The 24,460-nt window shown below is 33.3% G+C and overlaps 2 protein-coding genes across 5 annotated transcripts; both read left to right on the top strand.

The window, feature by feature from the left end:
* The first annotated feature begins 2,978 nt into the window (after nt 1-2,978).
* LOC11406383 (transmembrane protein 64) lies at nt 2,979-7,030 on the top strand. The gene is made up of 4 exons (XM_003608736.4): nt 2,979-3,604; nt 3,864-4,100; nt 4,178-4,395; nt 6,445-7,030. The coding sequence occupies exons 1-4, from the start codon at nt 3,302-3,304 to the stop codon at nt 6,626-6,628; spliced, it is 942 nt and encodes a 313-aa protein (XP_003608784.1). The 5' UTR covers nt 2,979-3,301; the 3' UTR covers nt 6,629-7,030.
* A 9,159-nt stretch (nt 7,031-16,189) lies between these two features.
* LOC11409499 (protein TPX2) lies at nt 16,190-24,297 on the top strand. 4 transcript variants are annotated; one of them, XM_039833487.1, is made up of 17 exons: nt 16,190-16,590; nt 16,701-16,835; nt 18,962-19,103; nt 19,438-19,543; nt 20,794-20,844; nt 21,113-21,210; nt 21,312-21,387; nt 21,468-21,530; nt 21,690-21,773; nt 21,953-22,002; nt 22,088-22,161; nt 23,029-23,093; nt 23,223-23,285; nt 23,409-23,486; nt 23,577-23,627; nt 23,802-23,878; nt 23,999-24,297. In XM_039833487.1, exons 1-17 carry the CDS (start codon nt 16,398-16,400, stop codon nt 24,015-24,017), a joined length of 1,425 nt encoding a protein of 474 aa, XP_039689421.1. In that variant the 5' UTR covers nt 16,190-16,397; the 3' UTR covers nt 24,018-24,297. The 4 variants fall into 4 exon arrangements, 3 of the variants coding, with proteins under 3 accessions (XP_039689421.1, XP_013457634.1, XP_003608782.1); XM_013602180.3 differs by having other exon boundaries at nt 22,088-22,166; nt 23,031-23,093; XR_003011754.2 differs by lacking the exon at nt 23,577-23,627 and having other exon boundaries at nt 16,191-16,590; nt 22,088-22,166; nt 23,031-23,093; nt 23,409-23,514.
* The last annotated feature ends 163 nt before the right edge of the window (nt 24,298-24,460 follow it).

Below are 24,460 nucleotides of genomic sequence, written 5' to 3'. Positions count from 1 at the left end.
ACAAACATGTAGGATAAAACTCACATCATATAATGTGGATCTAAGACGACCAGAGCAAAATAATGACTGGATTTGAGACGACAAAGAATGACATGAGATCCAACCACTGTTGCGAGGTATCTTATCGTCAATGGTTCGATTGAGCCATCATCACCCTTTGTCTCCTCCACTGGACATGTCCTAATTTACGGCGGAGCTAGCGGTTGCAGTGATGTTGTAGTCAGAGCATGATGGTTACAACCAAGAGAGAGAGCGAGAACAAGGAGGTGGTGGTTGAAGCGATGTGTGAGAGAAGTTGTAGAGAACCTACATGTCTTTGGTGGGCGTCAGAGTGTTGATGATTTAAGGCATGTGAGACCAAGGACGCGGTGAGAGAGATGATACGTCCTTGAAGGGAAAAAAAAGAAAAGGAGATAAAGTAAAATAAAAAAGGAGAAATGATAGTTGTACAACCACTTTTATAACAATTTTATCTCTCATACTCACATTATCCTCTTATTCTCTCTCTTCATTTTTTTGAACAAGCCAAAATGGAATTATAAATAACCAAACCAAACAGTAGCTCCCAAGCACAAGGTGTGCCTAGAGACCTACTAGAGTACAACAAGAATGTTCAAAGCTACAAGAGAGCAAAATAGAAATTAGCCAATAGCCAAACAAGCTAAAGGGCTTGACCACCACCTCTGCGTGCCAAAAACAAACATGACATCTTTTGCTTTCAGCCAACCTAACGATAACAATTTAACTTTATCTAAAAGACATGGGATAACGGTTACAACATTTGTCACCAAAAGTTATATTAAATGGTTGTTCAAACATCACTACTCATAAAAAAGAGATGTGTTGAGGAACAGTGGAATGTTATATGGTGTCATTTGTGTGTCTTATTTTTTGTGTCAAGTTATCATTCATCATCTTAGAATATACAACAAAGTCCAATTTAGTAACATTCACACACAAAATATACACATTAATTACACTGTCAACTTTTTTTAATGAGTTATGTTGATAGTGTAAATAAGAAATACGCCCTCTGGTCCTATTTATAAGAAAAATTTGACTTTTTAGATTTATTGAATAATTGATGTATTTTGTCTTGAATATGGACCAAATACATCATTTATGTAATGAATCAAAAAAGTCAAATGTATTAAAAGTATAAACATTTAAACTTTTGTAATGTTGAATACACAATTTTCAAAAAAATAATTTTTTATTTAGCTTCTTAACGACTTAAGGACACAATTTAACACTTATCTTTCTTAATACAATATATGTGTTTTTGGTCAAGGAGGCTTGTAATATGGGACTGAGGGAATAATTTGGTACGAAGGGGCTTAATATTTGCGTTTTTGGTAAGGGGGCTTGTTATTTTCAACATGTTATTTTTATTTTAGTTGAAAATCTTTCTTATAATCATTGCATTTTTAAATTGGTATCTTTTTTTGGTGGTGGTCGGGTTCAAACTTCGAAGCTTGAATAATATTATGTATTGTTCATACCAACTGAGCTTAGTTCACGAAGAGAAGTTGATATCTAAAATAATAGAGGGAGGGAGGGAGTAGTTTGATAAGCAATTCTTAATTGGACATAATTATAATCAAATTTATTTAGACAAATAAAAGTTTAAAAAATAATAATTTAAGGAATATTATTTACTCCCTCCGTCCCAAATTGTATGATGTTTTGGGCATTTCACACATATTAAGAAATGTAATTAATATTGTGTGGAAAAGAGATATTATGAGTTGTTTTACAAAATTATCCTTAATAAATGATATGGGAAAGATAAATGAAAGATTTGAAAAAAGAAAGAGTAATAAATAGTTAAAGATATAATAGGAAAAATAACGTTAATGTTTCATTGGTATTCTAAAGTGACATACAATTTGAGACAAATATTTTTTCTAAAGTGACATACAATTTGGGACGGAGCGAGTAATTCTTTCATCTATGGGTCCAAACTCCAAAGACTGCAAATTAATTTGATATGTGAACTGCGCCGTTAAAGTTTCTCTTAGTTAGCCGTTAAAAAAAAAAAAAAAAACTCTTAGTTGCTTATTTGCTTACCCCACCGTGCACCCAGTCGGTGGCACCTCATGACGTGACCACTTTGTATTGGATACACCTCAAACATTGCTGAGATGTCGTTGGTTCCTGAAACCTGATGTCGGCGATTTTGTTCTATCCTATCCAACTTTATCATAAGCTTTTTATTTTTTTATTTTATTTTTTGGTACAATGCTTTTTATTTTATTGTTTGGTGAATGAATGAATAATACCTTTATCACAAGCCAGCATAACAACCCTCAATGATCAAATATTTCAAATACTATACTCACGAAAATGGAATTAAAAATACGGCAAGCCAACACAGCCAGATGTTTAGCAGCTTAATTAATTAGCATCACCCAGTGAAATTAAAAACAATTCATACCACTAATTAGTCGTTATGTATGTAAAGTATGGATAAGCGAATTCCTTCCATTTTATCAAAACAGTGTAAGAACATCAATAATGAAGACTTCCATTATGCTTTTAATATTTTTTTATCCTATTTTACTACTATCTTATAAAAATTTGAAAATACTTTTTATTAACATATTATATAAATTATGCTTTTGTCCTCACTATAAAAAAGTGTTTGAATATTGATCACTTGTGCAACAACAACTAATTGCTCTTGAAGTTAAACATAAATTCTCCTTTCCCAACCAAGTATTCGTTTATACACAAGTTATACCAACAACATGCTTGCTAATCATTGTGATTGTTTTCTAATGAGCAATTAGTCATTATAAATAGTAGTAATCATAATCATATGTTATAAAAAAAAGTCATAATCAAATAATAAAAAAAATTCTAGTATAAGTTAAACATAAAAAGAAATTATACAAAACAAAAGACATCATTATAAAAAAATGTTAATAAGTGACATCCACGTAACAGTAACGGTGACGGTGAGTGATATCCTCACTTCAAAGCAATCCATGCCGTTGCTTTGCCACACCCATCACAAAACGACGTCGCTTTAAACAAACAGAGTACTGAAAAAAAGAAGAAAATCGAAACCGAAAATAAGCGCTTCTTGCAAATTGCACCTTCTCCCAATTCTCGAGTCACACCAAACGCGTTTCTCTCATCATCATCACCATTATTCATTAATCTCTTCTTACTTTACTTGTGGTGGTGATGGTGTTATTGAAACCGATTCATCTAAACCAAACATGATCAACCATTCATAATCAAAAAAACTTTTTCTGTTTTCACTTTTAGGGTTTTGAAATTTTGTGCATTTTCGATGAAGGATAACACCGATGACTGTGGCGGTGGCGGTGGTGGTGGTGGATGGAAAAAGGAGGTTGTTTCGGACGTAACTATCACAATAGAAGCTGATGATGATAACAAAGGGGATTATATCAAATTGATACCTGGCTCCGATGAGTGTTTACCGTTAACTGCGGTGGAGATGGTGGAGGAGTGTTCTCTTCCGTCGAGACGATCCGTCGTGTGGTATTGGGTCAAAATGGTTTTGTTGTTTCTGAGTTTAGGGTTTTTGGCTGTTGCTGTTCTCAAATGGGTTGGACCCTATCTCATTGACAAGGTTTGTACCTTTTTCTTCTCAAGTGTTTGTTTTTTTATTTGGATTGTTTTGTGGAATTCAGGGCTTTTTCCGTTGTTAAGTTTTGTTTTTTAGAATGAAGATTATGCACTGCTTTTGCATATAACATGTAACTTGCATTGAAATTGAAAATTTTGCTTGCAGTGAAAGCAATACTTTGCTCTCAATTAGTTTAATGTATTGGTTATAGTAATTTTGAGTAAATGAATGTCTAATGGGTTGCATAATTTTAATTTTTCAGGAGGTGATTCCAATAATAAATTGGGAGACAGAGACTTTCAGTCCTCCAGTGCTTACTATTTTGTTGTTTGCTTCGGTAGCAATTTTCCCAACTATACTTTTGCCATCTACACCCTCTATGTGGGTGGCTGGAGTGACACTTGGTTATGGATTTGGGTTCTTGCTAATAATAACTGCAGCAGCTATTGGTGTGTCACTCCCTTTTATCATTGGCTCAATCTTCCATCATAAAATTGAAGTAAGTGTTGTGCCATTGAGATTTTGTATGCGGGTGTTGATTCACATGTACTAATTTGGTTTCATAAATCTATGCAGGGATGGTTAGAGAAGTATCCAAAGAAGGCTTCTATTCTAAAATCTGCTGGTGCAGGAAACTGGTTTCATCAGTTTAGAGCTGTTGCCTTAATCAGGATTTCTCCGTTCCCTTATATGGTCTTCAATTACTGTGCTGTGGCAACAAATGTTAAGTACGGGCCTTACATAATTGGATCCTTGGTTGGAATGGTGCCAGAAATATTTGTTGCAATCTATACGTATGCTCTCTCTCACTCACTCTCCGATCATTTTTTGTTATGCAATGAATTCATATTGTTTTATGTGGATTATTTCTTGAATATATTATTTTGCGATCGAAAGTTCTCATGTATGCCTAAGGCTGCATCGACCATTTTTTGCTTCCTTTTCATGTCCATGCCATACTGTAAATATAGGTTATGTAATTGGCTCGAGTATGTTTTGCAGAATATGGTTATTTCAAGAAAATGCAATTGCTTACTTTATGCCTTCATAGATGGTACAAGTTGCTTCAGTTGGATTTCTTTTATGATTTTAGATTTTAAATAGCTATGTAATTGAAAGTCTTGCTGACTCTTCATCTTGGTTTACCATGTTTTCACGTTTCCCTTGTTTAGATTTCAAGAAAATACAATTGCTTACTTTATGCCTTCATATATGGTAAAAGTTGCATCAGTTAGATTTCTTTTATGGTTGGTGTAGTTGAAAGTCATGCAGACTCTTCATCTTGGTTTACCATGTTTTCACGTTTCCCCGTTTAGATTTCAAGAAAATACAATTGCATGCTTAATGCCTTTCATATATGGAAAAACTTGCTTCAGTTAGATTTCTTTCATGGTTTTAGATTTTAAATAGCAGATGTAGTTGAGAGTCCTGCAGACTCTTCATCTTGGTTTACCATGTTTTCACGTTTCCCTCGTTTAGATTTCAAAAAAATAAATTGCATACTTTGTACCTTCATATATGGTAAAAGTTGCTTCAGTTAGATTTCTTTTATGGTTTTAGATTTTTAATAGCTGATGTAATTGAGAGTACTGCAGACTCTTCGTCTTGGTTTACCATGTTTTCACATTTCACTCATTTGCAATGTGTTGTTTTCATCATTATTGAACATGCACTAGATCTAGTTTCACATTACACTTTTTTGCCATATGTTGTTTTCATCATTATTGATCATGCACTAGATCTAGAAATGTTTTGGTGAATTGATGAATCTTTAATATGTCGATGAAAGTGAACTATTCCTTCATAATTATTTCCATACTCTGAGGTGGGACATTGCTTTTGTCTTCTGCATTTTGGCTTTTAGCTGTATTTACAATATAACTTCCTTATGCATGCTTCCAATCCTGTTCAAGGTTTTGTTTGTGTTCATCAAAGTTCATTGATTTTTCAATTTGTACTTGAAAAAAGGGCGGTTTTTGCGTGTGAACAACTGAGTATCTTCATTTGTGTCCTCTCGTTTTGATCCTCCATTCCTCCTCGAATTTGAACATAGGAAATATAAAGGGTTGGAGGAATATCAATTTGTCTAAGAAGTTAATTATAGTTTTTTTTCTTGGAGCAGTTGTCTGTTTAGTTAGCACGTGTCTTTATTCTAGTTTAGATCTTAATTAGTAATATCATCCCATTACAATCTGTTCTAAGAATTTATAAAGATGTAAGAGATTGCTCTATTTCACTGCATGGCATGTGTGGCTTCTTGACTAAATCATATTATACATATCCTTTTTGTCTGTTCCATTGGCGCAACGGTAAAATTGTTGTCATGTGACTGAAAGGTCACGGGTTCAAGTCTTGGAAACAACCTCTTGTGTAAAAACAGGGTAAGGCTGCGATAACAAGTTCTGTGGTTGATTAATGCTGGTGGTTTTGCATTGCGTTGGTGGTAGCCCATCTGTAAGCGTCGTTGCAGCCCTTCACCAAGGCTTTTAGCATGCCCTCACCTTGAAACAGGATGAATTTTTGCTTTGAAAGGCATCTTTAATTAATGCTGTCTATGTCAATTTAATGTTTGGACCTTTTTTCTTCTTTTATTCACAGTCAAGATCTTTTTTAAGAATTTACCTTGTATGGTTTATAATCTATTTCTGGCAAAAGCATTTTATCTAATAATATTTATGACTTCACCATTAATTCCTTGCATTTCACAAGTATTTTATGTTGCAATGGTAATCCCCTATTATTTCCAGTTACCCATTTCCGATGTTAAGTTTGGCCATAAAGATAGAGAAACTAATGATGCAAAATATCTGGACCTTATTGAACTTATCAGCTATTTACTGCAGGGGAATTTTGATAAAGACATTGGCCGATGCTTCAAATGAAAGACAGTCTCTATCCGCCCAGCAGATCATTCTCAATGCTTTAGGCTTCTGTTTAACTGTGGTTACAACTGTCATTATCACCGTTTATGCCAAGAGACGGCTGAAGGAGTTGCAGGAGGAGGACAAGATGTTGCTGCTGCAATAGTCCAGTAGTTTTAGTCTGGGCTTTGATTGTTTCCAGTATGAAGCAGCTATAACATACTACTGTATATCATACTGGCAAGTAGCAAATGGTGCTCATTGCACTGCTAGGAGAGGTTTTACTACTTATCTAGTAACTTCATCCATAGAAAGGGTTGACCGGCAAATGTATTATAACATTGGTGGGAAGGGTTGACAAAGGATATCAAAGGAACAATCTAACTTGACAACAAAAATCGTTTACAATATGGTTTTACTTTTTAGTGCTTCTATATCACTGTACATGAATTTATTTATAGGATTTGATTTGAAGTCGGCAGGATTCGTTTGTGTAAATCAGATGCTTCACTATTTGTTGAATTGCCAACTTGTGTTACTGGAATAATGTTGTTAAAGTCTTTGTCGATTTTGAATGCTAGGTTAATTTATGACCAGCAGTTTCATTTCTTCAATAGTAGTAGTACTACTATCTGAGTTCACATCACGGACAGACATACATAAATGCTCCTCGCATGTAACATAACATTCAACTATGACACAATATATGATAGTGACTTAAGGAACAGGAAGGTAAACATCATGTTTAGGGGTCATAATAACAGGTGTGGGTGTTAGTTAATGAACTAAAAGCAGTAGGTTTACATTGAAAATAATGATTTTTAAACTTTTATAAAGTCAAATTTTCAAAATTTGTTTCCTTAATCAATATTCTAAGTGCGCACACTAAGCATTTTTCTATTTTTGGTTGAGCGAAGGAGACATCGCCAAGGTTAATGTTCTTTTTTTTTTTTTTTTTTAGGAAAATGAGAGGATTGAAGCTAAAAGAAATGAAAATTACATCGAAATGCTCGAAGAAAAGAAAACTACATTGAAATCAAACGAGGAGTTAAAACTCTATTACAATCAGATAATAAAAAGAGATTTATCTGGACAAGAATTCTTTCATAAGACATCAAAGAGAAGTCACCTTCACATCTCATAGTAGTTAAAACATTTGTACCCCTATGCGTTTCACGAGAAGCATAATAAATCTTTACATCCCAATCCATTTGAAGAAGTATACGAAATTTTTGAATCCACCTCAACCCAGTAACAATGCCATAGACGCGTGATTAATGTTTTGCACCGCTACCTTTGAACCCACATATAATTCTAGTGCTAAAAAACCATAACCATTAACTCTTTCAACACGCTCTAAAACTCCACAATGTAAAGCACCACACAATGGGACAATTTTTTTTCCTTCAAATCCACCAAGGCTTCACCTGCAATGCCTTTAATCAACCTCCTACAGCACGCAAACCCAAGAAACCCTACATGATGCAATCAATGTTTAGAACATTATAAAATATTCGAGTCAAAAACTCATGCCACTGAAATATTTTTATAAATACATCTAATCAAATCATATTAAATAGATATTTGGTATTTAATGGTGATTAGTCCACGACTATCCAATGGTCCCCTCTTGAGTTTGGCTGCAATAAGATTAATAGTTGCTTCGCTTGCCATCACAACAAAAACATTTGAATTGTACAATCACTATGGTAGAAATTTAGGTTGTGAGTAAGGGGATCTAGTTTAGTCTTTGGTCGTGGCTTTTGAGACACCGAGATTGAATATGATGTGTATGTAGTACTTTGACGGGTGCAGTACTAGACATCCATGTTTCTTAGTGGCTAATCCTATATTTTAACACATTCGTTGGTTGGAGACTTTTACGTGGCTCATGTGTTACGTGAAGCTGGCCAATGCTTTTATCAAATTTGGTTTACAAATGTTTACTCCTCGTTGTATTTTTTATTCCTAATTTTGTTTCTTTCCCCTTGTTGGCGGATGGGAACACCATTATCTTTTCTAGGAGTTCTTCTTATTCTTAGTGTCCGTTTAGTTTAGTGGTGAGAAGGGCAAAACGGACGTTTGAAGTGATGGTGTGTTTGAAGTGATGCTGGAATTCTCAACTTCTCATTCCATGGCCAAAAAGTGCATTGAGACGTGATTTTTTTAGTCGTCGCAGATTTCAAACTCAATAAAATAAATATATTAATGACCCATGTAATATTAGCAATTTTCGGTTTATCCGATTCCAATCCTGTAATTTGAAGATCTTTTAATTTTGGACCTTGAAGGCATCAAATTACAAAATTTAAGGTACTTTCGCTCCTTGTAATTTGAGAGAATTTCGATTTACCCTCCTGCCATATCATCGATATTTCAGTTTACCCTCTGTCATATCATCAATTTTGTACCTACAAAATTCATGAAGGTCAAAAATCAAAAATCTTCAAATTACAGAGTTGAAATCTAAACAATTTTATTTTACATGGAGGTAAACCGAAAATCGCTAATATTACGACGGGGTAAAGATGTATTAACCCTAGATTAAACTAGTCATAGAATCGGTATTAGAGCAACTAATTTTTTCACACAAATAGAGGACTATCATCCTAATTATAGACCCGCGAATCAAAGACAAATTGCTTTCTTAAGTATACCTTTTTTAGTGACAAATATAATATATAAAATATAGAGACACAAGGGTACAAACTACAAAGAATGCAAACGGTATTTAATGAGTATCATACAAGATGTAATAAACGGAGAAATAACTAGTTCATATGAGTTAAGAAAATAATAATTCCATCAAAATTAACAAAAAATGTTATTTTTCTTAGTATGCGTAAATATTTTATTTTTTGTGTGTTAACCCTCTGCATAAATATTTTATTTTTTGTGTGTGTTAACCCTCTGATTCTTAGAAGAAATGAGGATAATTCGAATTTCAATTAAGAGATAAGCAAAGTCAGACCAAAAATTAAATTTATAAATAATTCTAAAACGACAACAAGCATATTTTAACATATATTCACATTTAATTTTAAATTGATACATTTGATATATAGTGATATTATTTTGAGAAAAATATTTGATACAAAACGAAACTAACATTTGTCTCATTTCTAAATATGACAATTAATCCCACCTCAACGAAGGACTTAAGACCTATTTTCCTTGGATAAATGTATATTGGAGGATCAATCGGCTTTCTTTGAAGGAAGATCAATTCATGACAATGCCATAATAGCTATCCATGTGATTCATGCTATGAAGAGTATAACTAGAGAGTGGAGAGGGGATGTAGTTCTCAAAATTGATATTAGGAAGACATATGATAAAGTTGATTGGGTTTTCCTTAAGGGTGTTTTGTTGAGCCTCAGTTTTGATGACAAGTGGATTCATTGGATGATGTTGTGTACTAGCTATGTTAACTATTAAGTGCTGGTGAATTTTGATAAGGTTGGCCCGATATATCCAGGTAAAGGACTCTGTCAATGATATCCTTTATCTCCTGACATGTTCATTCTGGTGGTAGAGGGGTTATTTGCTCTTATAATAGAGAAATAACATGCAAAGACATCCGTGGAATAATAGGGATGCCCTTATGGTATCTCATTTCCTATATGTAACCTACTTCCTCCGGTCTTTATTATAAGAAACATTTGACTTTTTAGAATCATTATGTAAGTGATGTATTTAGTCTATATTTATAACAAGATACATTAATTATTCTATGAACAAAAAAAATCAATTATTTCTTATAATAAGGACCGGAGTGAGTACTATTCTTTATTTCACATGGCCAAAGCTAATGAAGGCTGACACCTTAATATTCTTAAAGAATAATACTAGGAAGCATTCAGACACCATACTAATCTTTCTAACACCAAGGTCTTCATTTCCGTCAAAAAAAAAAAAAAAAAAAACACCAAGGTCTTCATCATTAATAACAATGTCAACCATGCCACGAATGAGGATTTGATTGGAATTTTAGGAGTTTGACATTCGTTGGGACGGGTAAATATCTTGGATTACCCTCTATAGTGAGAAGTAATGAAAACACTTTTCCTTACATCAAAGACTGTATTTGGAGGAAGATAAATTCTTGGAGAGGTAGAGAGCTATCTAGAACAGGTAAAAAGATTATGATAAAGTCAGGCCTTCAATCAAATCTTCAATTTTTATTGATATATAGCGTATGTTGAATGCATTTTTTATGGATAGGAGGTAGCCGTAATAAATATATTTAATAGATGGGTTGGGAGAGGCTTGTATTTCCGAAGCGGTAGAGAGGTATGGGTTTTTGATATTTGAAGGATTTCAACTTAGCTATGCTTACTAAACAAGGATGGAAAATTATAAGAAATATGAAAAGTCTAGTTGATATAACTCTCAAGGCAAGATACTTTCCCAACATTTCCTTCCTTCATTCTAGCCTAAGTCATGATCCTAGTTATTATTGACATAGTATTTGTTCGTCTCATCACATTCTTCTCAATGGTTGTAGATGGAGGCTTAGTGATGGGACCCATGGCTCCGAGGGGGAGGCTCTAGTTGGATTCAATCTCCTCAGTCTCAAGACGTTCATGAGTTAGGGGTAATTTGAAGATTCAAGGGAGAAGAAGATGAGACTTGGAAAATATTCATGCAATGTTCCCTACTTTTGTTGCCCAAGATACTATTTCAACACCTCTTGTGTCATATGTTAATGTTGATACAATAACCTGAAATGACAATAAAGAAGGTCAAATACCTCTTTTAATCCTTTAAGTTTGACAAAAGTATCGGGTTATTTCTTTAAGTTTTTTAAGTTTAAAATAGGTCCTTATTACCCTTTTAAGGACCAATTTGAAACTTAAACTTAAAAAACTTCAAATATGTGCACTAAATTAACAACTTAAAGGACCTATTTGAAACTAAAAAAAAAACTTAAAGGACTTATTTGAAACTTAAAAATTTTAAAGGATTAACTCAATATGTTTGTCAAACTTAAAGGACCAAAAGATGTATTTTGCCTAAAAAGAATGGTATCTATCAGGGGTGGGCATCAGGTCGGCTCGATTTGCGTTTGGGCCCAAAAAGCTTAAAATCCTAGCCAACCCCACATGTGATGGACAAAGACCCAAATATAACCTTTTAAAATTTTGGATTAGTCGGGTTTGGTTTTTGGGTTCACCGACCTGGTTTTTTTTGTTGGTCATTTTTTTTAAATCTGTTTTTTGTCCTCATATTTACTGTGAGAGAAAATGAAGATTCGGGAGAAGAAATATCTTTTCATTTTTAGTTTCATTATTTTGGTCTCATATGAAAAGATCCGAGAGAAATTAGATTCCAAAAAAGATGATTAAGAAAAAATTAGATTCGAGATCAAAGCAGGATTGGCCCAAGGCATGGCCCAGGGGTGTGATGGCCCAAGGCCCATGTCTCTAGGGGGCCCTTTTTTTTTATTTTTTATTTTTTGTAGAGAGGATGTATATATTAATCCTTGTTTTATAGGGTGAATATAGCAAATAGCACTATGAGGACCATAACATTTACCAACCCATCATCCTTTCAGCCTTTCTTTTTCCAGCTTAGCAAAATTTTCTTTTCACATCTCAATAGCTTTCATTTCCAAATTCCACACCCCTAGTATTTCATTTGTCAAAATAAAAAAACTGAGAAGTAAAACCTAAAATATAGAAGAAAATAAGATTAGGAAAGGCAATTAAGAGTGTTAAAGCCATTAGATTTCAATATTCTTAAATGAAGATTGACTTTATCGAAATTATATGAATGTTGTGATAATGATGCAACGACGAATAGTGGGCGCGGAGAGTTTGATCAATGCACTTGAAAATTGAGTTTTTGCCTCGTATGGTTTTTTGGTAATGTATTTTACTGACTATCGACACGGTTTGTAAAAAATTATAATCTAAGTCTATGTGCATTGATGCTACCATAAAACAATTATAATCTATGAAATCTGTTGAAAGATAGGTTTTACAAAAAAATATGGATATTGCAAAAAATGTTACGCTTGAAATGAATTTAGAGTCCACCTTTTCAACAAAGCTTCATGTGATTAGAAAAAAAATATCTTGTAGAGAACAACGAAGAACATGAAAACTAGTCACCAACAGAAGAAAAAAAAAATTATGATGTATTATGTCAGGGGACCCTTTTATTTTTATTTTTATGGGGACCCTTTTATTAAACTTGGCATAAGACCCTTAAAATGCTAGGAACGAGGTTGGATCTAAGATAATGTTTTTCCCTCATATTTTTTACTTTTTTACTCACGGTGGATGATTAATACCGACATGATGAATATGCAAAAGAACAACACAGATCTAGCACAAAGTGAAGAAGAGATGTAGTCATTGCTGATGAGATAATGGGGTGGTGGTTGACTAATTGAGAAAGAAACAGGTTGTGTGACGAAGATAAGTGTTGGAAATGGAGGCTAGGTTTCCAAAGGAAGAAGTATAATGAAAGAGAGAGAGGTTTGTTTTGTTGATGGTGGTTGAGAGTTAAATGAGGGAAAAGAGAGTGAGGGAAAGCATATATCATTTGATGTTACATGGCCAAAATATTTAGGCTTGTGTTTTTTTTTTTAAGGAGTATTGGCTTATGTATCGTAAGCAATAAAAAAAAAATAGTTCGGTCGGGTTGGTTCGGGTTCTAACAGGTCCAAAATAACCACCCGAACTGAATATACCATAATAACCCGCAAAGTTCACAAGACCAACTTGTGACCCGTTTTAACCCAAATTGAATGTGTGAACTTGCATCAGGTTCATAGGATGAATTTAGATCGATCCGTAATTGTCCACCTCTGGTATCTATAAAATCGAATCGGGTTACTAACCTCTTACGAGAACTACGAGGAGTGTGATAGGGGATTTTCCTAATGGAGCTTATAATAGTGTTTGGAATGCAAGAATAGCTTAGAGAATTCAAAATCTCGTGTGGAGAATTTGTAAGGCCCTCGATGAATTCAAAATCTCAACGATTGGTGGAGAGGCACGTGCAATGTCCTTAGAATTATGAACTGTGCGAGGAACAATGGGTGTCTGATTGACATTTGTTTTTTCAATGCATTGGTAGGTTACAATGTTGAAATGATGTTGGGTGGTGACATGTATTGAGAGATAGACTCGTACAATTTTCGACACTAGCATAGTTTTTCTTTGATGTTTTTTCATGTGACAATTTTTGTTTGATCGAATATTTGCTAGTATTGTTATTCACATAAGCATTTTTTCAAAATAAGATCAACAATGTTCCCACTTTTCTCCTTAACGACTCAATTACGTGACCTTTTGGGGATCAATATCTGCTGCTAATTTATTTATTTACATACACTTTGTTTTTTTACTGTTCTAGGTAGAAACTACTTTAATTAAGGCATTTGACCCCTCACTCATACTCTATAGTTTCTCGATAAATTCTAAACATTTAGACCGGCTATAAGACTAATATTTGATTGAATGTTTCAATCACAACTTTAAACTCTTTGCTCCTATTCGTGGGTTTATATTGAGAAGATAGAGCTCTGATCATCCTTGAGAAGCTTATACCTCAAACAAGCGAGACACATGTATCATCCCATACAAAGACTATGATTTTTATTTATTTATATTTATTTGGATTTATTGAGTTTAATTTAGTGATAATCATTAAAAGTGTAAATAACTTTTATACTTATATTTAATTATATTTTGTCATATTTTAATCGTATAATATTAAAAAAAACAATTAGCTTTCTAAAAACAAAACGATAAAACACGAAGTGATGAACGTTTAAGAGCATACCTATAATATTATGATTTAACTTAAGCTAGTTTATTTTTTTTCATTCAAAATTGTATTATTTAGAGTAAAATTTTGATAAGGAAACTATTTATCTTTTTTTTAATAATATATTTAATTTTTTATTAGTATTTTACTTCATATATTTATCTCTTTATAATAAACGGTTAAAGATAATTTCAAGAAAACAATAGTTTGATTCAAAAAAAAAAGAAAGTTGTTTTTGACCGGACAAAACAACAGTTTCTTGAAATAACAAATCAACAGTAGTGTTGATTAATATTCCTTTGAATTTCATAAGTTAAAGTATAAAACTATAAACCAATAATAATATATTTTTTTCCTCTAAAAATTATAAACAATATATTTTTTAAAATTTATAAAAGAGAGTACTAGTAAAACAAGCTCCCCCCATGGCCCCACCAGAGCAGTGATACATCATATTCCCAAAGACAAAACAAACGGAATTCCTCACCTTCCATGCTTCCCACACGGCCACGGGTATTCAATTCAGAACAAATAAAGTACTACCAAAATGTGACCCATACCTATACTCTATTTTGATTCAAATTTCAAGCACTGGTTACCATAAATCGGTCCCATAAAAACACTCTATAGTATTTTCAAATTTTGGATCCTTGTTCGTTTATGTAAACATAAACATCGTGTTTGTGACTTTGTGTTGGTACAATTACAAATTAGAGACACCGGCGCAATATAAAACAAAAATTAATAAATGATATAAAACCACCTCTTTGCGCTCTCCGTTTTGTTCCCTTCTTCTCAATTCCAAGAATAGTCACCTTCCTCTTCACACAACACTCCCATTAAAAATAACATTATGGTCAAACACAAATAATATTCTTGACAGAAAAACATAACATAAATAATATTCTTTCTGTTATAAAATGACCATCTAGTTGACTGTTTTACATATGTCATTTTGATCTTTGATATATTTAATTACATATAAGCAAAAATTATAAAAAGTTGATATTTTAAAAATATTCATTGAAACAAATTTAATAAACTTTTATATGTTATTATGTGTCTTTCTATATTAGTAGAAAAATATGATCAAAATATGTTACGTAAATAGTCTACATGGTCAAACTAGGCCACTTATTTTATAAAGTAGTTTGAATAACATGACCTTGATATAAAAACTAAACAATCTATTGCAGACTCGATGATTGCTCTCGCATCGAACCCAAACATTTAAAACGTGAATTTATTTGGTGCGTCTATTAAACCAAAATAGCCATTTTTTTTTTGTCAAGTAGCCCAGCGGCTAGAGAAATTCACCTTAAAGATGATTAAGTGAAGTGTCCGGGGTTCGAACCCCGACCTCTGCACATATTGTGAATTATCCCTTACCAAATAAGTTAAGCTCATGAGAACAAATAACCAAAATTCTAATTAGGATGGTTTATGATTTTGGGGTGAACTTTTTTATTATTCCAAGTATACCCTTAAACAAATATTGCTATAATAATATTATATCCTGGATGTTATTAAAAAAATAAGAATTTATACATATTAATGATGTCGTTAAAAAAATAAATATAATTTGTTTAGTTTGCCACAATTTAAAAGTTAAATATATATACATATAAATATTTATATTTTTATCAAAATTAAAATTTTATATAAAACATTGTTCATAATTTACCCACTTTAATGTAATAAAAAATCCAGAAGTCCTAGCTCAACTGGCAAAATGCCGAAATTGTTAGGCCGGATGTCATGACCGGGGTTCGAACCCCGGTACCTCCACTTGTGTGTGTGAGTTTTATAATGGCTTTACCATTTCGTCTATCTACCAAAAAAAAAAAAAAAAATTAAATAAAAAAAGCACAAAACAAACAGCGTGAGGACTCGAATTTTTACCATTAATAATAATAATAATTGAAATTTGGCGTTTAAAAATGAACTCATTCTCTCACACTAGTAGTCAAATACTCTCTGAGAGGACACAGAGCAGTCAGAAAAAGTCTCAATCGTCGTCATAGTCTTGATTTCAATTATTCGGGTCAGATTCGGGGCTCCACAACACAAACCGGTTTATGACTTCACCCACTTCACTGACACAGTATTAACATTCAGATAGATAAATAGAGTTAGCTCGTTACGAATCATTGATGACGATGATGATGATGATGATGGAAGAAGACGAAGAAACCGAAATACCACACGTTTTCATAGCTCATGAAATTGATCTTGAATACGAATTCGACGCAGCACGTTTCTTTGATTTCACTAAACCTGAATCTTCTTCCGAAGCTCTTCAAGCTGAACTCTGGTTTCAAAATGCTCCTACTTACCCTCCTTCTCGTTAGTCTTCTTCTTCTTTTTCATTTCTTCGATTATTTTTCATTTTTTTTTTTTTTTTTTTATATTTTATTTGTTGAAATGTTTTTTTATTTATTTTTGTTCTGTTTCAGCTTTTGTGACGAAGTTAGCGGTGAGAGAGGATTTTGACTACGACGATGTTGAATGTACGGAAAATGTGGATGATAATGATAAACAACATGGTCCTACTGTTTCTACTGAGATGGAAATTTCCGACACTGTTAATGGTAACTTGTTTCTTTGTTCTCTTCAAATTACTCTATGATCCCACAATGTTACTCACATTATCATTTTAATCTTTGCATTCACACCCAGAGGGCCCGTTTTAATTGACTTATTCTTGAGACCCAAATAATTAAGCTTATTCAGAAGCTTGTCATGGTAGTTTATGTAAAAATAGCTTCTGAAGATACAGTTTTTATTTTGCTGCTTACCAAGATGCAATTTTCGTTAGTGACAACTCATGAATTAACATAAAAGCTTATTTATTTGCATAAGCTATTTTACGTAAGCTCAAAAATAAGCCAATCCAAACGGGCCCATAATTGATTCTAGAGGTGTAAAATTGAGAGCTATGAGGTGTAGAATTTATTTTGACATGTTTGATTGCTCTTGAGTAGAATTGATTCCAATTTGAAGTTAGGATTTGTAGTTTTCTGGTCTAAACTGATTTTTACACTGAAATTGACTTGTGGATTGATATATAAAAGAGGAAATACCTAATTTGGTCCTTGAAATTGCAGGAATGTACCAACCGAGTACTTCACATTATGAATATTTCCAAATGATGATTAAAATTGCAAAATTGTAGGAATGTATCTTGATTTGTTATCAATTGCATCTACGACATCATTCACTTAATTTTAAATGTATCACCGGCATTGCCAACTTAATGCCCTTATAGTCCCTGCAAATCCCACCGGAGGAATGGGCTTGATTATTATCTTAAAATTTCAGGGGTCATTTTAGAAAATTGATTATGTGGGGACTAGATTCATATGGTCCAACAATTTCAGGGACTGAATTGGATATACTTGTAAATATCATGACATATAATATCATTGTTTGTATAATGCACCTTCTTTTGTTTGTTTCTTTCTGTTAGTGTTTTAAAACTAGGAGATAGGAAATAACTTTTTTTCCGGGGTCTCTGGTAGGGTCCCTGTGTTGGTGCTTTATTCATGTGATTAATCACATGGAATGTGTATTGAGGTGTTTCCATGTTTTTTCACTAATAAAATGTACCTGCTTTGGATCTGCATAAGTCTTAGCCTAATGTTTTAATTATTCACCATCATTCGTAAATAACTGCAACAGTGATTTTGTTCTCAGTATAAATGCCAATTCCTCTGGAAGAAATAACTGGTTGTAATCTGTCCATATGAACAAAACTACTGAGGCAGTAAATTGGGGAAGTTTGTTCTATAATGGGCTTATATCATAATACATTTGTCTTTAACATTTGTTGATTTCAGAAATATTTTCAGTATTATATTAGGGTTTAGTTAGAAAAGCTACGACTCTTGGCTTGTTGATGGTGCCTTCTACTTTATAATCTAACAAATCATAATACATTTGTCTTTAACATTTGATGATTTCAGAAACATTTTCAGTATTATATTAGGGTTTAGTTAGAAAGGCTCGACTCTTGGCTTGTTGATGGTGCTTTCTACTTTATAATTGTTAGATTTGAAACCACTTGTTTAAAAGATCTCTTGCTTGATGGCTGCGATTTTATATGACAATGGTATGAGGCAACTGCAATTACCTTTGCGTAATAAGTATGACACGATGGTCTTTGTTCTAACGATAGGACGATAGATTTGTTTAGTGTCTTAGCATCTTATAATCCTTATGTGAATCCAACCATCAATTGTTAGTTACACAACTACAACTTTAGCACCATCAATACCTTTCTTTAAACTCAATTTACAGTTGAAGGTTCTTATATTGCACTTGTTTCTTGTACCATGGTAATTTTTATATGAACCAAAGTACCATGACACTGTGGATTGACTCTCCCAAAAGTTTAAGATAGGAAGAATGTATTAGTCCACTTTATGCTGTGTTTAAATGTAATTTAGTTATGAATTATGTTGGCGGCAAGGATCAAACTTATAACTATGTCAAAAACTAGTTTTCCCAAAAGCTTAAGGTGTTAAACTAGACACACTTGAATGGTTTTATATCTATCACATAACCATGTTTTAGACTCTACTTTTGTTATTTCTATCATTATGTGTTTGCTATTCTCTAGCTTTCTCTCTCCGCACACACATGTCACTATACTTTTTCCTATACCTTAACTTGTACATTATCCCTTTTTCATGACATCTATTTCTCTCTTTTCTAGGACATACACGTGGCAGCAAAGCAACTGGTAACAGTTTGAATTCTAATTTTAAACCTGCTGTGCCAAAGAGTTCATCATTAATGAAACCTACAGCTACTCAACGGGCTAGGCAAATTCGTCCAGCTAAAAATGTTGGTTCTAGGTGATTACTGGAAGAACTTATCCTTTTTTCATAGTTAAATAGACATGATTTTTTTGCAGCCCATGGGGTGGGGTGAATGTGGTAGCAGAGTGCGCTGTAAATTGCTATTCCTTTTGAAATGTTCCATGTTATTAATGCATTCTCCCACAGCGCCTTTGTTTTCTCAACCGGGTGTATCAATTTAAGTGCCTGGTAACTTGGGTGTGCATTTTATTCTTTATTCTTTTTGAAGTCATATTTTTTTTAGTAAGTATTACTACATTTGTTCCTTTACCTTTTTCCTGGTGCTTTAAAAACCTGCACAATGTTATGTCGTCAACTCTTCAATTCTCAGATATCGGAAGCCACTAACTCAGAATGAAATGAATTTATCTACATCCTCTGGAGTAGAAAGCCAAGCTGCAAAACGGCAAAAACTAGAGGATGGTCATTTGCGCAAGGTCTGTAAATTTTTATATTCTCCCTCCTCTGAATTTATAATACTTGAAGAAACTGCGTTTATATTTGTCAGTTTGCAGTATATATTAGAGATTGATCATAAAGTTGACTATGAAATGCAGTAAAATTTTGTGCATTTCCTTGTAAGTTCCAAATAACGCCCAACATCGTGTAACATTTAGGGGTGATAGTGGGATTAGTTATAATAGGTTTTGTTTATTCCTCACAAGCCCCTAACTTTTTATTGGACTAATTCTCTAGACCTAAACCAGAGCATAGACTAGAAAAAAAAATGGATGATGTAGACGTCCATGGTTTGTTTGGATGAGAAAAGATAGTGAAAGGAATGAAAGTGAATAGAAAATGAATAAAAAGTGAGATGATTTTTTAGTTGTTTGGTATGAATGAAAGTGGAAAGAAATTGAAAGGAAAGATAGTGTATTTAGTAAATGACATGAATATACCTACATTAAAATAGAATATTATATATTTATTATATATGTATATTGGCGGTATATCGCTAAAGAAAATAACTGTATCTACAAAATAAAATAACAATATAAAACTGGAACAACGAAGGCCATGTAGTGATTAACCCAATCAATTTGAAAATCTAGAGCACTTTAACTAAAAATTAGGCATCAAATGCAGAGACTGCGTCGTCATTTTATTTGAAATTTCTTGGTTTCCTACTTTCCGTCCAATCTCAGAGGAAAGGTTTTTTGGCATGGGACCCACTGAAACGAAACTTCCTTTCCTGTCTGACACGCCAACCAAACAGTGGAAACCCAATTTTCAAGAACTTTTCCATTCTTCATACTTTCCATCCATTCACTTTCTCTAGATCCAAACGACGCACAAATGAGGATTGAACTGGGTTGATCTGAAATATATGCTAAATAATATCATCACATTTACATAGCAGTGGTCAAAGAATCAAGTTCATACAGTTGATAAATATATCATATGTATATTAGCATTTCCCTCTATAAATACAATGATTATTTATCTCCTTTAATTTTAGGACATTACCAAGAGGAAAAACGGCTATATCACTGTAAAAAAGTGTGATGTGAGTAGTAGAAAATAGTCTGGGTTAATTGGGTTGGCAAGATGGGTTGTGTTGTTCTCATACCAAAGTACATGAGTGGCATTATATCTAGTTTCCCATGCTTAATTGGGCTTAGATAATATTTTATTGTATTTATTTTGAATGGGATTTGAAATTCTTACTATATCTTCTCTGTGACAGGTTACTGATGCGAAGCAGCAAACTAATTTTGTGCACAAGAAACCTATGAGGGTATGAATCCTACTGCATATTTCTTAAATCCTCCCTTGGCAAAATTGCCAAGTACTCTTTCGTATGAAATAAAAAATGTATTATTTTTGCTGTCCTAATACGGGACTATTGTTGAGTGGAAATTTTTCAATGATTAAGGGATCCTCTATTGAGTACCTAAACTTCAAATTGGAATAGCCAGACTGATTCCTATCTTCTAAAGGGTCTTGTTTTTTAAAAGGTGTGAAAGAGATTTGCCTGATCCACTCTATACATTCACCTGTTGCAGGCTGTAAATGTTGAGCAAAACTATGCTTGTTCCAAGCTGAAGCTTACTATTCCCAGAGAGCCTGACCTAAAAACAGCACACAGAGCACAAAGGATAAGGTTTGTGGTTTTGGATGAGTAGCGTTTCATGAAATTTGGATGATAAATTTTCCTCTTGAGATAATAGAAATTAGACAATGAGAAATATTTGTGCTCAACAGACCCAAAATTGTTGGAGAAGCAGAGCACATGACGGTGGCTGCCCCCAGGTTCAAAGCTCGTCCATTAAATAGGAGGGTTAGTACATGCTGTAGATATAATTGCTATTAGTACATGCATAATTGCCATCATCTTCTCTAATTATGTTCATATTCTAGATTCTCGATGCTCCTTCCTTGCCGCTTCCCAAAAGGAGCACTCCACGCTTGCCAGAATTTCGAGTAAGAATAGAGTTTTTTTTATTCTTTCTATCCTCTCATCTATATCATAATTTCATTATCATAAAAAGGAAAAGAACCGAGATAGCAATTAATCAGGAAAACAATTTTTTTCGGCATTAAAAATATTGAAGCTCAATGTTTTCTATGTCAACTTCTCAGGAATTTCACTTGAAGACTTTGGAGAGGGCCATACAACACACATCTGCTACCTCAGCTTCACATCACTGCAATGATTCTGATAAGGTCAATTTAGTTGTTATAATTTTAACAACATGCATGTCATTCATGTTCTTATATCTAGTTGAAGTTTATACAGGAGAAACATTTATTACTTTTTTATGATGTATTTGCATATTATGTTTATTTTCCTGTTACATGATAGATATGAATGGCCTTTTAGAAACCAAGTTCTCCTGTTGCAGGGTTGGGACCAGCATACTTCTGTTGAACATAAAATCAAGGATGCCAGAAGGTAACAGATGCCATCATGAAAGCTCACTGTAACTTTGGCAATTCACAAAACTATGGTGCTAATACAGAATTATATCTTTCTATAGGCCTACTGCCATGGGTGCCCCAAAGCATGATGGATTGGGTTTTAATCATATTTTTAAAGCTCAACCTCTTAATAAGAAGGTAATGAGTCATCATTTATAAATTCTGGCAAAGATAACATGGAGTAAACTATGCATTTGAATAAAATTTCGAATGATGGATGAGTTATAATTTTAAATTTCTTATTTTAACCATGTTTTCTCCATTTAAATTTGTTTATACAATCTTAGACTTCAATGAAAAATGTAACAAAACTTGAATTGTTAATTTAATGTCTTTATCATGAAAAATTGATTATTATCTCATTCTTTTAGTTTACAATTCGGTCTTAGACCTATTATTGTCAAACTGTTATATTCTAGAATAGTATTCTGATGGAGACTTGGTATTATGGGGGTCCAAGCCGCACTATGAGATGTTTGATAGAGTATTAAAGTGACTTTGTTCTACCTCCTGAGAGCTATCTTTTAAGGGAGGGTTCCCCAACTGTTTGGATACTTGTCAATTGGTATCCATGCATGGTTATTGGTGGCTCAGAAGGGGCTACCTGTGAAGGGGATGACCAAAAAGGCTTTGTGAAGTGTCGTAGAGTGCAAATATCGTTTTTATCATTGCACATATACCAGTTTTTGCTTTTAGTTTGGTCCTTACCCTCAACATTCATTAAGAAAATGCTAGCCGGACTAACAAATGTCCATATGATCATACACCACATGAAAGATTAGTGAAGCCACATAACATCTAAGTTGGATGATGGCATGGCATTAGGGTTTCTTCTTCTTTGGACAATTCAAGGATCACAAACAAACGAGAATTTTCCATTGACTAAAAGCAAAAATTGGTATACATGCACAGATGAAAAAGACGCTTAAGCCTTAGTTTTATCTCTCATTCCCCTGTTGTTTATTGATTTGCTTTATTTAACTCCAAAATGTTTGAATGCAGATACTATCTAATAAAGAGCATGCTGGTGTTTTACATACCAACAAGGAAACAGCAGATCAAATGGTGAGGCATACTTTTATCATAGGTTTTAGCATCCTATTATATTTTCTCCAGATAGAAAATTGTTTTACTGTCCTATTATATTTTTTCCCATAGAAAATTTTATTAATCATATTGCTACAATTCATACAGGAATTTAATTCACACGCTGAAAAGGGGATTCAGCATAACCTTCCTATTGAACTATTTAGCAAGGTGAACTTTTCTTTTATTTAGCTACCTTTTTTTCTTGACGCAATTTCTTGAATAAATTCTAGTGCCATCATAACGATACACAACTTCCACTATTCTCAATCATTCTACTTTCTTGGATGTTAGTTGTCTCTGACATCTGAAGGCCAGCCAAATAATGGATCTCATTTCAAACTGCCTCAACAATCCAGGATGTGCAGAAAGGTTTACCCTCTATAATTTTGAATTACATGTAATTCTCTTTGGATTATTTTCCATTTCTCTTAGCATTGTATTGAGTCATTTGTTTCTTAGGGCAAGGATTCAAAAGAAAATATATTAAATTCTTTTCGTCCAGATCAAGAGGTAAATATTAAGTATAGCAGTGTCTGAACTCTGAAGAGCATGAATTTTGCTGAGCCCTATTCTTCTGTCTATTCTTTTCACATTTTTGTTGTTCTTTTGCAAAATATATTTCTATTCTTTAGTACTACCCCAAGTATGATAAATTTGATGATCTAGCTGACCCAAATCTTGTAGGAGAAGACTTTTACTTTTGGGACAAAGCAAATTCATCATGGGAATGGTGGTTGCCACAGTCTGTTAAGTGCAAGGAGGTATTTACCACTGATTCTATACTTTTCGTGTTTAATTAACACATTTGATTGTTCATGCCCCCTTGCAAAAAGAAAAAGGTTTCCTTTTATATTCTGCTTCCTAACTGAAATATGATCCAGGAGCTTGGGAATTCGGTGACAGTGAGAGGGTAATGTGCAACCAGCTTTGGTATGGGCATCTGACTTGAAGTTTTGCTGCTGATGTATGTGTAGATTGACGGTACATAGTTGAACCTGACAGATGGCTAACTGTTTTCTGATGAGAGATGGTTCTTACTGTAAAAAGAATCTTAGAAAGTTTTAGAAATTAACATGTCAAGGTGCATAGCTTGTATTTGACTGATACTGATCATAGCTTCACAATGATTAAATCAATTGAAAAAGTAAATCATTAAAGGCAAGAGTTGCATTGTTTTTAAGCTTATCTTTGTTTTTAAAGTAATTTATTTGATCAAAAAAAGAAGGAATTATATTTACTCTTGTTTGGTTTGACCATATGTTGTAGACTTTTCATATTAAAGAAGAAATTATTTAATCATTATGCATCAATATGATGTGATTAATGATTGAACCGTTTCCTCA

This window comes from Medicago truncatula, chromosome 4, assembly GCF_003473485.1.
Source record: "Medicago truncatula cultivar Jemalong A17 chromosome 4, MtrunA17r5.0-ANR, whole genome shotgun sequence".
Classification (NCBI taxonomy): Eukaryota; Viridiplantae; Streptophyta; class Magnoliopsida; order Fabales; family Fabaceae; genus Medicago; species Medicago truncatula.
This window is presented reverse-complemented; position numbering and strand designations above follow the sequence as displayed.

Bases quoted from the DNA above. Each gene is read 5' to 3' on its own strand.
- LOC11406383 (XM_003608736.4), top strand. From the start codon at position 3,302: ATGAAGGATAACACCGATGACTGTGGCGGTGGCGGTGGTGGTGGTGGA. The intron at 4,101-4,177 runs GTAAGTGTTGTG...AAATCTATGCAG, and splicing joins TCTTCCATCATAAAATTGAA to GGATGGTTAGAGAAGTATCC. The intron at 4,396-6,444 runs GTATGCTCTCTC...TATTTACTGCAG, and splicing joins ATATTTGTTGCAATCTATAC to GGGAATTTTGATAAAGACAT.
- LOC11409499 (XM_013602180.3), top strand. From the start codon at position 16,398: ATGACGATGATGATGATGATGATGGAAGAAGACGAAGAAACCGAAATA. The intron at 16,836-18,961 runs GTAACTTGTTTC...TCTCTTTTCTAG, and splicing joins AATTTCCGACACTGTTAATG to GACATACACGTGGCAGCAAA. The intron at 23,094-23,222 runs GTGAGGCATACT...CAATTCATACAG, and splicing joins AGGAAACAGCAGATCAAATG to GAATTTAATTCACACGCTGA.